General features: G+C 45.3%; 1 protein-coding gene across 6 annotated transcripts in view; it reads right to left on the bottom strand.

Annotated features, from left to right (window-relative positions):
* Positions 1-16,042, bottom strand: part of ERI3 (ERI1 exoribonuclease family member 3) — a 136,556-nt gene that overhangs the window by 110,396 nt on the left and 10,118 nt on the right. For 5 of the 6 annotated variants that reach the window (XR_012674463.1, XM_075155971.1, XM_075155972.1 and 2 more), the window contains one exon: positions 1,116-1,232. The exons of the other annotated variant lie outside the window; for it this stretch is intronic. Coding sequence is in view for 4 of the 5 variants with exons in the window: in XM_075155971.1 (XP_075012072.1) it covers positions 1,116-1,232 (117 nt within the window). In the remaining variant the exon portion in view is untranslated. The remainder of the gene's footprint in view (positions 1-1,115; positions 1,233-16,042) is intronic. 6 annotated transcript variants of the gene reach the window in all.

The raw sequence follows: 16,042 nt of genomic DNA, 5'->3' as shown, positions 1-16,042 counted from the left end.
AGAATAAAAAAGAAAAGTATTTGTTTTTACAGTGTGGAAATCTGGAAGGGGCTGGTTGGTCCTGGAGGGGACTCCACCTAACACAGAGGAGTCATTTTTCATCAGGTTAGTACACACGGGACAGGCACTTCAAGGACCTAAACCTGCAGCCACGGAGGTCAAGGAAAACACACCACGGTGTCGACGATCCCAGATGAGACCAGGACAGAACGAAGAACTTGGATACCCTGATTCCCATAGTCAGTACTTCAGTCGCTGAGCTGGCCAATATCGAAACAGTAGAGTAACAGGTAAAAAAGCCCAAAGCAAAAGGAACTTAGAAACTTTGCTTTAATGGCTACAGCAGGGAGGAAGAACACACTTGCAGAAACAGTTAACTTTGTGTTGAGTGAAGAAAATATAATTTAAAAAAACAAAACCAAAAAACAACCTCTGCCCCCCTATTCATTTGAACCATCAGGGATCGCATTTACCACCTTCATCCTCTCGTCTGTATGTGGGGAAAAGTGGCCGCAGCTCAAGAGCAGCTGTCCTCAGCAATGAGAGTAACCAAGTAACAAGAGGCCACTTCTCCAGCAATCATTTCAAGTGCCCCACAAGCATGATATCAAAAAGAAAGTCTTAAAAATACAGACGTGGGTTACCCCACCACTCTGAAGGACTCATCAGATCCCAACAGGCAGGCCCACAGGAGAGTCGTTCAGAGCCTCTGAACCATGCAGCAGTACTTTCTTCCCTCAGACCATGCTCTCTCTGACCTTCCCCACCATAAAGCAGCACGGCAAAATCACGAAGAGCTCACAGAAAGGCTACAGGATTTTGAGCATCAACTAACATGACTGCTTTTATTTTGTGGTCACCCAGAAGACATTCATTACTTGTAAGTACAACTGATCTTAGTTAGCAGATCATAGCTGGAGTTATTTATGAATACAAACTGAGGTCTTTACATGCTACTGCAATGACAAAAAATGATTCCCCTTGTCCTTAACTCGAGGCTGGCATGACACGCTGCCTTGCAGCTGCACTGTGAAGAGGCGACCCCAACCCCTGGTGCAATGGAAACCTGCTTCCCAGGGAGACTCTTGGAGCACCGGGGAACCTTTGCACTTTACCTCTGTACAGAAGGGCGTAAGCTGGGGATGCACCACAGGCTGAACATACATGTGAAAGGTGGATTCGATCTCCATCGTCCTGCCATTCAGCTTCAGGATAGGGAATTCGATGATTTCCTGAATGGGGCAAAAAGAAAAGCAGCTGTTCATTTAAAACAAACAAAAAATGAAGCTGGAAATGATCCCGCCTAGCAAGCTGGCTGTAAAAAGAGGGGCCTGACAGTCCCAAACAAAAACCAGCCTGACGTGAAGCTCTGCACTACAAGGGGGAAAGTGGTGCCGGAGCACAGAGCACACCCAACACCGTGAGCGGAGGAGGATGGTGCCGATGCTCATCCCAGCTGGGACGGGCGGCAGGGATGTCCCTGTGCTCAGCGCTGCAACCACACACATCGCTGCCTAAGCTGAACCTCAGGAAGATGGTCTGGCATCACTCGCACGTGCTGGCACCACCCAGGGAACATGGAGACGCACTTGCAACGGGCTCACGTCTGTTTAGCAAGGACAGCCCAGGGGCTGCGCCCTCCCCAAGACCAGTCCCAGCCTCTCCACCTTGCTGTTCTTTTGGAGGACACCCCCAGACAGACAACAGGAGCTTCTGCATGAAGCACCTCCTTCCCAGGAGCAGCTGAGGAGCACTGCTCTCCTCCAACAGAGTGAGGAGAGAAGCTGGAAGCCCCCCCTGAAAATCCATCCCTATGGGATATGGCACAGTAGCAAGCCCTGCTTAATTTTCCTCTTTGTAGCCAATTTATGCTGATAGGGAAATAAAAACGTTCCTTCATCAGAAGAATGTTCAATTATTTGAATAATCAGCAATCAAAAATTTACATGGACCTGCTAATAAAAAGTTTAAACAAATCCAGTTGCGATGGATTTCTCAATTATTAAAAAATATACATGAAATTAAAAAAGCCGACCACTGAATAAAAGCGATAAAATCCTTTGTGTTCACCCCCCTCCTTCTCCACTCCCTCTCCTCCTTCCAGTTTAATGTAAGAGGAGAAGTGACAATTTGTTTGGTGTCTTTAAAGAATAATTTGTCTATGTTATTTAATAGAGATGCATGGCACCAAGGTTCTGGAGTGCAAATGAGCCCGCTGAGTGATATCCATGCAACAAGCCTCTCAAATCACTTCTGGAGAGAAACAGAGAGAGGGAGAGAGAATAAAAAAAATATTGCTTTTTAATATTCAAAAACAGTTTGCAAAATTTAATCAAAGCAGAGCAAAAGCTAACATTTTTACCACTTTGACATTTTTATTAGCGCTTTCATAAATTTTTAAAACATGAATGGAATTAGTTTAACAACAAAAAAAACTGCCTGAAAACATCTGGAAGAGACAAATAAGAAATAATAAAAAATAAAAAAAATCCAACTCCTGTGAGTAAAATTAGCATGTGGAAAATGCAGCCGCTGCAGAGGAACTAACACAGTTTTTGGACCCTGGCTGCAACCCTCATGACCCGCAGGCGGAAATTATCATGAGGTCATACATATGAGCTGATGACATCACCACCCCAGCAGGCAGAGGGAGGACAAGAAGCTGGGTGGGTAAATGGAAACAACAAATGATTTAAATAGCTGGGAGAAACACGCAATTTCCATGGTGGACAGAGCCCGTGGCCACAGCAGAGCAGCTCCCCGGAGCAGCAGGCACACAGCCCAAACCAGGGCACGCGGGGAGCTGAGATGGAAAGTTAGAAAAAAAGATTAAAATAAAATAAAGTGTTAACAGTGCTGAAGTGCTCAGGTGTAGACACCGAGCAGTGAAGCTGCAGAGGACGCGGGGCTTAACCATTTCCCCTCGGTCGGCTGTGCCACACTCGGTGTGAGCCAAGGCAGAGCGGAGGTTTGGGTGCATCCCTCCCCACCGCCGAACCACCCCACCGCGAGTCATGAGGTTTCCCCAGGAAAGAAATAAAACTCCACCCATGGGCTGGAGGGGGAGGAGGACAGAAGCAAAACACCTGAGCATCTCCCAGCTCGCCTGCTGTGGTGCAGCCAAACTCACCAGCCTCAGCCGCACCGGAGGACCCGTGGAAACACGAGAAACTCAATCTGAGTAAGAAACACTGGACACAGCTGATCCTCCCTTCAAAAGAGCTACCCACAGGTAGGCTCCGAATGCTGCAAGTTTCTGTTCAGAAGGAAAACGGACTGCAAAGTTTGAAGCCAATGGACAGGACATCGTAACAGAGCCAGGCTTAACCCCAGGATAACACCACCCCATCCTTCAAACTAGGCTGGGGTGGCCTGTTGTCCGTAGGTCTCACTCAGGGGGTGACTGTGGAAGTGGGGAAGCCCACAATAGGGCAAGACGAGCATTCCCCCGCCCGGAGACAGACACGCACCGGCTGGATTTCACAGCAGGGCTCCGTTGCCACGCCAAGATCGGTCCTAAGGGACCAGAAACAACCTCAGGGGCCATCAAGTGGCTGGATGCAAAGCGAGACTGAAAGACAGCCCTGCCGCTGATCTGATACACAAAGGCGTCGCTCGCCTTCCAGAACCAAAGGCAAAAAGCACTTCCAGGAGGGTCGGATTAAGACAGACAGAGGAAATAAAAAGCCGTACTAAAAAAATGTGGAAAATTTAACAATATGCAGAATTACTGCAGGTCTGTGGGAAGCACACAGCCAGGAGCGGGGGTGGAACCCCAGGAGCGACTTGAGCGTCTCAGGAGAAAGCGCAGCCGCTCTTTTGGGCTTATTTGGTCAGTTTTTGAAGCAAGTGGTAAAGGACCTTTCCCAAAAGGCTGTTTATCTGCACACTTCCTATAGCAGAGATTTTTTCCAGTCTCTGGCAGTGTTTGCTCCACTGGTATCTAAGGCAACAGATACCAGCCCCATGAAATCAGCCCCACTCCTCACTAACGACGTTAGCCAGTCCTACAATGAAATTTAACCTGTGACACTGCTGTACTTTTCATTTAAACTTTCATTTGGAGAGAAGCAGTGTTTGGAGACCCTGCAGTTTGTCCTGCTAATAAAGACAAGTGTTGGGACCTTTAAAGGTGCCATTCATCTTTTGCCTTTATTAAATTCAATTTTCTTAAGCCCATGATACATCATGAAATTAAGAGTTGACATTCCTGCAGAAACAAAAATATCTATCAAACATAAACAGAAAGGGGGGAAAAAAAAAAAAGAAAAAGAGGCCTCTATTACCAAGAATTTATGGCTTAAAGTTGATCTGTTTCCACTTTCTCTCTCTCTCTTTTTTTTTTTTTTTACAAGCATATGGTTTGTTTTAGATATCCAAAATGTTATTACAGATCTAGAATTTCATTAGTAATTATTATGAAATGGTGAGCACTTAGACACACACACACACAACCCCCCAACAGACCGTGATGCAGGAAGGCAGCCGGGCGCTCTCTCACGTTTCACAGCAGCCCGGTGAGCTCAACACGCTCAGCTCCATCCCCACCGTCACAGACTTTCGCTGCTTCTTCCCAGGTGGGAAAGGTGGAGGTGAGCGGCACAAGGGAATTAAAAGGAAGAGGTTCACTGACACTTCCTTTCTTTTATCAGAGTCTGATCATCCAGAAGTGCCACCTTGAGATCCTCACCCATTTCCATTTCCAACACTGAGACACATTCCAACTTGAGCAGTGATTTGTGCCAGCAGCTTTTGGGGCTTCCAAGTCTTCCCCCCGCCCCCAGCTTTTCCTCACAGCGCAACCAGAAGTTATGGATGTGCTGAAATAATCCTGAGGGTGTCCAGAGGCTGCAAATAGCCACAAGCTACCAGAAGAACAAATGTACCCATTTGAATTTTGTGAGCACTGCAATTAGGTATTTTATTTAGCACTGCAAAGTAACTTGAAAGGAAATCCAGGATTCAAACCACTAGCAATAAATAAGCGGCTTTTTATTTTCCTTTCATTGTCATGAAAAGTTGAACATATTTTCTGTTGAGAAATTCTGCACGCGGCTCCCAATTACAAGGCATTTGCATTTATATTGTTGGAACACAGAGCTTCTAAAATCAATATTAACACGCTTAAAGAAAAAGACATCGGCACCCTGTCCCTCCCCTCAGCTGCGCCCCCCAAACGTGGTAACAATAGGAACCTACAGAGCCGGAGGCTTATACGTATCCATTACCAGGTCCACTCTCTTTACAACAACCTTGCATTTATGATTTCACGGTACTTCAAGCAAATCTGTGTGACAGCTTGCTCAGAATTTTTGCCTTTTAAAAAAACAATAAATGTTCCCAAAAAAAAGAGGTCCCAGGTGCAAGCCTCCCGTGCAACCTGGCTGTCCCAAGCCAGTGGGCTGAGCAGCAGCAGGAGGCTGCAGGATAACTGCGGAATAGCTAGGGACTTCCTTTTAAGAGGGATTTGAAAAATTCATAAGGGCCTGTGAAAGCACTGCTATAAACCCAGCCTTTTCCTACCCAACCATCCTAAATGAAACTCCCCTCCCTTTAACACCGGAACAGGGATGCACAAATTCAGCTGTCTTGATCTTCTTGCTAATAAATGAACAAGCACACAACTATACTCGCTAAATAATTTCCTGTAACAGACAGATCTCAAGTTCAGAGAAGAAAGCACCTGAAGTTACACTAATTCCCACAGAGGAATCTTTTTGCTCATCGTTTTGGATCTGGGGAGCACTAACATCATTAGACGAAAAAAATACAGTGTGCAGCAAGAACTTCCTGGCTCTCAAAACCTTTTAATCCAGAAGCCTACATGCAAAGTGAACAGGGCACACTTCAGGACACTGATTTATATATTTGAGGAAGACCTTGTGGCCTGTTCAGTTCAAAAACTAGCAGAGAGTAATTTATCCCTTAAGCCCACCCCCATATGAAGATGTTTAATAAACACAAGAATAAAAGATGCCCATAAAAATCAGCGCTGACTGTTCAAAATGCAATAAAAACAAGCAGAGGCCATTGAGAGAAAGGGATTTTTTCTGATAAGGAAAAGCATAAAACTTCCTACCAAAAGACCCCTTTACACCTTCACAAAAGGTAAGGGCGGAAGAGGCAAGGGAGTCTCTGTGGAGAGGGGACAGACTCAGCACCAGCTCTTTTGTTGAGGGATGTTGCCTCCCCCAACCCTTTAAAGAAAAAAAGTCATTTTATGCACAAGGAGCTTATTTCTTAAACAAACACTCGTGTTTTTGATTTACACCACGGGCTGCTCCTAAATAATTTATGGCGGGTTAAATTTATTGCACAGCCCTGGCCGGCTGCAAATTCGAATTGCCAAATAATTAGATTTTAGGGCAATGCTTATAAATTATCCGCCGATTTGTCCGGACTTGTTTGTCAGTTGCTTTGTGCTTCAGGTCATCTTTGGCATTTCGCTGTTTGTGTTTTAATTGCTGATTTACACTTTGACAGATGAGAGTTGATGCCTCCAAGATCGGGGAGGGGGCGGGGGGGTGAAGAGCAGGAAGAATCAGAGCTTTTAAAGCCTTGTGATTTTCCTTTTTTTCCAAGGCAATTAAATTCGAAAAGGGACATAGTACGGACGGCACTAGCCTAACAGATCTGCCGCCTCCCCAGTTTCTATCCTCTGCCTTAATTATTATTTTAACTAAAGCTGTTTCCAAGTGAGCAGCCTTACGCTGACCCTCAGGGGCAGTAACCAAGATGACCTCATAGGTCTTTCCCCCACTTCTAAATTTTTATTAAACTAACCAAAACAAGTACCATAAAGGCAAGACCTCTGCACAGGGGGACAGCAGGACTTCTGCTGAACCAGGGCTATGCCGACTTCCCGAAGGATGCCTACCCGCACACACGGCGAGGAGTCTCTCAGCGCTTCTATCCCGGGTAAGTTACTCTGTGTACTGATTAACCCTGCCAAAAGGTCTGTGGGGAAGCAGCTGACCCCAAATTTCTTTTTCCATCGCTACCTAGCTTAAAGTACACATTTGCACACACCCAGCAATTTAATACATTTAAACAACTGTTATATCCCAGAAAAGCATGAAGGGAAATACACATCAAAATCAAAACACAAGGAAACTGTCAGGAACATGGAAAGATCATGAAACACTGGGACAAGATGATGTGAATACAAAGTCTGCTGCCCGATCATTGAATAGCCAAGGTTTCTTCCTCCTTCTGCTCTTAGGTGAATCTCACAGCCTACCCCCAACGCTCAGGCACTGGAGCCCCAAGTCAAAGGCTGGATTTCCTCAAAGATATATTTTGAGTTGCATTTTGCACTGGCATCAAACCTGGCCCTTATTTTCAGGTGCTTCCTTACAACTGTAAGGGTGAGGGACCATTTCTCTTTCTTTAATAGAAGCTGAAATTCCCATCTAATCACATGCCTCCAGGAGCTTGAGCTTTAAGAGAGACATCTAGTCCATGCACCTGCCTGAGGGCAGCATCACCTCCCCCTAAATCATTTCTGACTTTGTCTAGGCTGTTTTTACAGACTCCAATAAGAGAGACTCGCGCGCTCCCCAGGCACTCTATCCTCCCGTTTCATTAGTCTTATCATTGGAAAGTTTTTCCTAATGTCTAATCAGAATTTCCCTTGCTGTTGTTTAAATTCATGACTGCTCTTCCTACCCACAGCAGACACAAGCCAGAACATTGCCGTTCTCGATTTTGTAACAGAAGACCTCATCATCCATACCTTTCTCTTCACCGCACTAAATGCAACCCCAATGCCATCCAGCCTGCACCCACAGGTTGTGTTTTGCAGACCCCTGGTCACACTCACTGTTTCTCTTTTGGATGCTCTTGGAATGGCCTCAGGTTTTTTTTGAAGTATGGAGTCCAAAGTGAAACACTTCCCCAGCTGAGGTCTCTTCTTACCGGGCCAAGAAAAGGAGGATCCACACGTCTCACAAATGAGATTTTCCCCCTAAACTTATCACTGTGGTCTTTGGGACTTCCTTCATATCTGCCATTGCTCCTGAAATCTCGACAGCTGGCTCACAACCCTTGTCCTGCCATGCTGAACAAAACTTTTGGTAGTCATTTGCTCCCAGGCTGGTTCCTGCCTCTCAACATCAGCATCAGCTCACCTGCCGAAACCCACAAAGCTATTTTGATCTTTCCAGCAGCACTCAGACATTATGCATAAGGCAGAACCTCCCTCCTTTTTCCACACCTGGGATGAGAAATACAGACCAACAGACATCAAGATTTCAACTTGTTTCTTCAAGCACTACTGACATATATTTAACCACCCAGAAAACCTCCACCGACACAGCCAACAACAATTTAAACTAGACAGTTTGAGGGAAGTTTAATACTCAAACCAGGTTACAAACAGCACACACACATTTCCAAATATTACCTTTCCATTGCAAGATGACAACTACATTGTATCCTTTTTTCACGTCCACTCCTTTCTACTGCAGGCAATCAGCCTGTGAGTCCTCGTTGCAGAATTATCAAATCATTTCAAGACCCAGCCTCTTCACCTGATATTGAGCAGCACAAACGATCAATGTTCCCAGCAACACTAAAACATCTGGGATGAGTGGAAAGGGCATGCTAGTGCGTAAATGAACACCCAGGGTTTTACAAACATCACGACTAGCTGCTGGTGACAGCGCATTTCTGCCTGGCAGAGAGGAACTAAATAACACAACCAAGAGCTATTTTGCCAGCTAATAAGTGCACAGATCAACAAAGAGAACACAGGGATGGCTGCACAGCCAGCTTGGCACAAAGGGGAAGAAAACACGAGACTTAGGCATGTACTGTGCCCTTCTCGCCAAAAATTGCTGAGCTGCACTTTCTCTTTACCAGGAGGGTTTTGTTCAAAACTAAGATCACCTTAGTGCAGCAAAGACCATTCCCCGGGAACCACAGCAGCCTGAGAAGCGGCATCCCCGTGCAGCACTCTAGACAGATGCCACACCATGGAAGAATACTGCCTGGTTTTAAAACATCATGCTGGGAGGGATGCAAAATACCCCCCTGCCTCAGAGGCTGGGAAACAGCACCAGGCACGCACCGATCATCGGCGACCGTACAGGGCCATGCACACGGCAGGACAAGCGCAGCGAACGTACAAACCTCTGGCACCCGTTCCCTTCACTTCAGAAATGCATGTGGTGCGAACGTTTCCAGCAGCACACGTTACCCTCAGCAGCAGATTTACGGAGCGGCGAAGAAACCTTTAAACACAATACAGCGGACTTGCACATTCCTGAACATAGCCTGGATCTTTTCTTTTCAGGGTGACTGCCGCTCAACTACTTTCTGCTGTAACAACAAGTCTGCTTAACTTTGCAACTTGTCACCTAAACGATGTGTAATGTTTGCACAGCTAAGGATACAGTGTTCAAACAGCACAGGTGGGGAATTGCACGCCGGGATGCATAACTGATGTGGGTCTCCGCGTGCTGCAAGGGAAAGGGCAACATGACTGATTGCTTTAAAGTAGTCATCTCATCGGCCTGTCAATAACCAGCCGAAAGCTAAGCAGGTTGGGTCAGGTTAGGACTGCAGCAATTGGCCACCTGAGTGCCTTGGTATTTTAGGCTTTTTGCTATAATGCTGCTGGGTTTATATCTTTAAATAAGAAATTGCTTTGAATTTTTTTTTCATACATCAGATGTCTTGCCTGGTGGTCTCGTGGTGTGCTCTCCAGGAGATTTGGGTTCAGTAACTGTTCACGTTCTCTAGCTCATCGGGTTTTAAATAAATACAGCTAATTCTGTTGCCTGAAGCCATAACCTGCCCTGTCAGATTCATATGGGTCACAGCCAGGTTGTCCCCACTTACTGGGAGAATGAGGGAGGTCTCCAAGGCAAAATGACTGCCGCCGAGAATGCAGCTTTTGAGGGTTACACCACACCTGGTGTCTCAGACCCTCCGAAATGTGGTCTTCTCTCTACACCTTTTAAAATAAAAACATTATTCTCCATATTGGTCAAAATAAGATTTCACAACAGTCCAACAGAATTGCAATGAAGCACATGACATACGGAAAATACAACTAAAGAACAGCATCTCTTTAATTTCAGATGCGCCTTGTAGGATGGTGAGCTATGGATATTCATGTGTTCTTTGCAAAATTTTTAACTGTTCAGAGGAACTAGCTACAAGGCCTCAAGAAGTTTTTTCAAAAGATTGTTCAAAAAATTAACGTGAACAGAAAAACCCATCTGAAGCAGCTTTTGTATGAACTATTTCCTGCCACTCTAGGAACTTACAGCATTCTGACATAAGAAGAATAGCATAACAAGAGCCATCATTGGCAAAGAGATGATAAATATGTTTTTTTTTTTTTTTACTTAGTTTTAGTAAAAAAAAAAAAAAAAAGACAAGACTTTAAGTCACTCTGTTACATGCATTTTTAACGGCATTCCTCTAGAAACAACATTTTAAGAAGCTGAATTGAGAACTAGGTATTTAAAACTACACCCAAGCCTAAGCTGCATGAAGACAGGTAATTGCAGATTAATATTCCACTGTAATACTTATGCACAAGAGTGTGGAGTTAAAGTTGCCATGGGAAACAAGCCTGAATTTCTTCACTTTTCAGCAATTCACGATCATCCTTAATAAAGGCTTTGGCAGGTGATTTCTAATGCACCGAGCTTAACAGCCACACAAAAACCGTGCAAGAAGAAAGCTGCCTCGCGGGGATGTCTCGATAGAATAGGTAGGCATGGGCATATCTCCATTATCCGCCTCTGAGTAGAACTGTGACAATCTCCGTTACTGCATGAGCCACCTTCTGCATTCCCATCCTGGCCTTCAGGTAGGATTGCCTTGATAGAGGCTCCACAGAGCACCGCTTGAAAAGCACGCAGAAGATACCTCGCAGCCTGCTCCCCAGCAGACCAGCGGTCCCTCCATAAACTCCTCCCGCAGCAGGTTTGTGATTTCAGGGACATATTCCTCCTAGAAAGTCCTCTGAGCCTAGGCTACGGCTCCCAAGGCAGCTTGTCTATCCCCTATCTACTCACCCTGAGCAGGGAGCTCGGCAGGGACTGCACATCTGTTGCTACGGCCTAAATTTGGTGGAAATCAACATCCATTCCCGTTACAAGGTCAGTCTATAAATCACAGCGGCTCAGGAGCAGAGACACATCATTCAGTCGTCCCTGCCATGGGAACGAGACCACGGGTAGAGCAGTACAGGCGGCGGAGAGGCAGCGATCATTGCAGCCACTCCAGCTGCACCTGCCCGCGACTGCCAGCCAGAACCGCAAGACGGATGTTCAGGGGAAAACGCCAGTAATGCTCTTTTACACCAGCACTCAAGAAAACACAGCCTGAACCCAATTTAACCTTGTCATGCATTTGTACTTAATATTATCTTAAAGAAAGACTGGCTCCCATTTGTTAATATGCTTTTGCCAATCAGGAGACTTACTATGATCATCCATATACTTAAATTAGTAATTGAACGTATGCTTATTCATAGTCTCAGTGTTTATGGTTTTATGTTGAAATGGTGAGTGATGTTCTGTATTTATTAGTATGTCCAGTTTCATCTGACAGCAACTATAATTAAAAATTCCCCCAAAATAACAATCAAAATGCATGCTAAACAAACGTGAAATATATATGTGCTGGTTTTGGCTGGGATAGAGTTAATTTTCTTCACAGTAGTTGGTATGGGGCTGTGTTTTGGATTTGTGCTGAAAACAGTGTTGATAACACAGGGCTGTTTCGTTACTGCTGAGCAGTGCATACAGAGTCAAGGCCTTTTCTGCTCCTCACCCCACCCCACCAGCGAGCAGGCTGGGGGTGCACAAGAAGCTGGGGGCAGAGCACAGCTGGGACAGCTGACCCCAACTGACCGAAGGGATATTCCATACCATATGACGTCATGCTCAGCATATAAAGCTGGGGGAAGAAGAAGGAAGCGGAGGACGTTTGGAGTGATGGCATTTTGACTTCCCAAGTAACCATTACACATGAAGGAGCCCTGCTTTCCTGAAGATGGCTGAACACCTGCCTGCCGATGGGAAGCAGTGAATGAATTCCTTGCTTTCCTTTGCTTGCGCATGTGGCTTTTGCTTTACCTATTAAACTGTCTTATCTCAACCCACGAGTTTTCTCACTTTTACTCTTTTGATTCTCTCCCCCATCCACCAAGGGGGAGTAAGCGAGTGGCTGTGTGGGGCTTAGCTGCCGGCTGGAGTTAAATAGGATACACTAAAGAAAAATATCAAGATGTTTTTGTATTTAAAATGTGGGGTTTAAGAGAACAAGGAAAGTCTTGTCTGTAAACAATTTATTCTTCTGCCTCTGGTCACAACCTCCTTCAGCAATTAGAAGATCTGAACATTTCATACCTTCCTTTTACAGAGAGTTTGGAAGAGGCAAATTTCTAATTCCCAACTGATTATCAAATTTGAGTGACCCTGAGACACTGAAGTCAAGTACCTGAAAAAACTGGCATGAAAAAAGTAACTTCATCATTACCAAAAGCTCATTTAGCAGCTTAGCAACTCCTAGGTCCAGCTCCTTCTGCCAGGTCAGGGGTCTGATACTCTTTTACACTTCCAGGCAGCAGACATGCAAAGCTTGATTTTTATTTGGTTTTCATTTAAGCGGCTTGAATAGATTACAGTAGTGATTAATTTCCTATGTAGAAGCCTAATTTCAAATTCAGCTTGGAACAGATCTGATTTCTACCTTCAGACTTTTTACATTTTAAAATATCATTGCTTTTCATCCACTCTGGTGAAGTTGAAGGCAAGATACTTGGCTTGCTGACTGAAAGAGGCACACCCACTCACTGCATTAATAAAATAAGGTTACAAGCAGCCACGGATCCGAGCCTGGAGAGCTCCTTTACACAGCCACTGAAAACACTGACCACCATAAACACTGGTGTATACAAGGACAAAGGGACAAAAGAGCGAGACTCCCACTTATTAATGCATCTTCTCTTGTGTAGCCAAAGCACCATATGTACCCGGCTCTACAGGCTGACAGCGTATAAAAGCAGCAGATACTTATAAACCCTTAGCAGACAGTAAAGGAAAAAAAGTCAGAGTTAGAGCTGAAAAATGAAGCACACTACCACCGTCGTGGTCCGAGGTCCACCGACCTCCGCAGAACAACAGCTCCCACCTGACCCCACTGTGCTCTGGATCAAATTCCAAATGCACAGGCTAAGCTTTAAAGAGATGCGAGGGGCCAGCCATAAACATCCCTTACTGCCTGAACAAACCCCTACTGACCTTTGGCTGGCTAAAACACTACACAACACAGACTGTGCCTCTATTCTTTCAGGTTTTCCCATCTATCCACCCGGGGCAATGCAGTTAAACTCCCCACCTTCTTTTCTCTCTGGGATGGTCTCATTATTCATAAACATATCCAAAAAACCTATAAAGCTAAGCTACTTCTTTGTGCATATAAACATGCATTTTGATTTAGGGGCATATCTGTTGAAAGCCATCAGAAGTAAGGACTGCAAGGATGCTACCGTTCCTCTGTGGGTGTAGGGCAGGGAACATGAAGGACCCTCCATGCCTGACCCAGAAGTGGTAAAGCAAAGGGCAGCGGCCATGAGGCACTCAGCCAGCAGGCCCAGCCACTGGAGCCACAATGCAGACAGCTTCCCAGGGGAATACCACTGTCCTTGACCCTCCTTGATCCCCATTACGGAGGCCGTACCACGAGACCTCAGAGAGAGATCGGGCAGCGTGAAAGGGAATGGAAATGAAGGAGTCTTCAGGGCTCCCGAATGAGCATGAAGGACTTCCCCAGGGATAAAGCCAGCAAGGCTGTCGGTTGTAGAAGAGCACAAGCAAATACAGTGGGAGGGGGAGCAGATGTGGCAGTCACACACTTAGTGTAGATAAAAAGATAGCTTCTTCAGTAGTTTCTGGTCAAAAGCCAGAATATTTTGAAGAGCAGTTAGTGAGAGATGTGAAGCATGCTGCACAGTGGCAAGTGCACTCTGCAGGACTTTTAGGCTGAGCTGGCTAAACTTACAGCTATGCCTACCCACTTAAAGTAGCCTGGATCACAACTTAGCTCTGTATATGCAGCCTCCTCATCAAATCTGAATGCATTTGAATTTCATTGTATCTAGACTTCTATTTTGCAGGTATTAAAACAAAAGCAGAAAAAGGATCAGGATCACAGCAAAGATCAGCACTTGACCATTCCTAGCTCCCAGGTCTGTCCTCAGACCAAACCTCCAAGACCTGTCTGCCGCTGCTCCAGTGAAAGATCCTGCCACTAAAACCTTGCACAAAATATCGCTGAAATACACAGCACAGTTTGCTCACCATGACATACAGCCCAGCAGTGAAGAGGACAAATGCCATGCTGGTCAGCAAAAAGGTAAGATGTAAGCAGGGGCATCAACTAAAGTTTCATTTTATGAAGTTGCGTGATTCTGGCAGGCACCTTCAGCCTTTCCAGCTACACTGATTCCCATGTAGCAAGAGCCATTTCTCTATTTGTCAAACTAATTTGTTGGTGAGGATGTAAGGGATTGACAGCTCTTTCCCCACACGATATGATGCAGACAGGCACTGAACACAGCAGACTGGGAAAACAACACTGAAGAACATCTCCACCTTAAAGGTGCTATCTCACCAACAAAATATATAGCAGATCTGCATTGGCCCAGACCATTACTTTCCCTGGCAAGGACTTGGGGACAAAGCTCCTTAAAACAGTAGTAATCATATTCCACTCATGCTCCTTTTTACTGCCAGCTGTAAACTAGCTCCACATGCATCATGGTTTTGCATCAAAATGTGCACCGACCAAACCCATATCCAAAGGGACAAGGTAGATCCAATTTACAGCTTTGACAGGTCTGTGCACCCGAGGCGGAGTGTGCAGGAAATAGCCTGACATCTCACTTGGAGAGCGGTTAAGACCCTGCTAGCAGAACTGGATGCAGAGCCACAACAGCCTGCCACAAAGACCCAGCAAAAGAGCGGGGAATTTGCTGTCCATTTTTCAAGAAACACGAGAAGCAGGCAGCACTCACCAAGGCACTACTGGGGAAGAGAGGAGTCAAGTTTGACCCCAACTAGCAGCATGCCTTTGACGGGACAAGCCCAAGGGAAACCACAGCTGCACTGGGAAACAAACACACTGCATCAAGTCACTTCAGTAATGAGATACCACAACGAAAACCGCTTAGCCTTTAGTATATTCGAAACAAAGCAAATGGAAGTTATTCTGACCCAATGCATATATTACCAGCAATACCCATAAGAGGCCAATTGCTTGGCAGAGGAGGGTGAGAAGTCCAAGTTCAATTTAGAGACGCAGAAATTCTGTTTGCTTGTTACCAACCCAATATTAGGTTAGGTTTTTTTTTTTCTTTTTAGCACAGTTTTCCAACTTAAATGGAAAACCTAGGCCCATCCTGCTGACAACTGAAAATTTCTTTACTAATATGCTCTATGCTACTATGGAAGAACTGTCTGCAGGAAAACCTCTGTACTTCATCTGGATCTCTGTATGTCTCAAGTGGTAGGGCACTGGAAAATCCCTCTGAAGCTGAACTCTTCCTGTCTCATTACACTCCAGAGTTAGCACCCAGGCAAGATAACTTCAGCAAGATCAGACAGCTCCAAACTATTGTTCTTCTCTACTTAGAAACACCATTTTGTTACACATATTCATGTCATTCAAACTATTCTTTTCCTAAAGTTGTTGGCTACCAACAGCGTTTTTCCTTGCAGAATCAAACAAGGCTGCCATGAGTACTCTACTAATGCAGGTTCCCAGCCAAAAATTTTTAGACCCTCCCCAGTTCAGGCAGATGACAAGCATACATGACTTAAAAATGTTTTCGATAACAATGAATTGTCACTTCCTTGATGGAAATCAGGCTCCTTCATTTTATTCCCACCGAACAGTCCTGGCGTTGCTCCTGAGAGAACAAGTGACTGGCAAGAGCCCTGGAGGACCAGCAACAGAAAGGAGGTGGGACAAACCAGAGAAAACGAGTGAGCCAGCACTGTGCTTTTTCCTTCCACCT

The sequence above is a fragment of the Calonectris borealis genome, chromosome 8 (assembly GCF_964195595.1).
Source record: "Calonectris borealis chromosome 8, bCalBor7.hap1.2, whole genome shotgun sequence".
Lineage (NCBI taxonomy): Eukaryota > Metazoa > Chordata > Aves > Procellariiformes > Procellariidae > Calonectris > Calonectris borealis.
The sequence above is the reverse complement of the archived record's forward strand: the minus strand, read 5'-3'. Positions and strand labels throughout refer to the sequence as shown.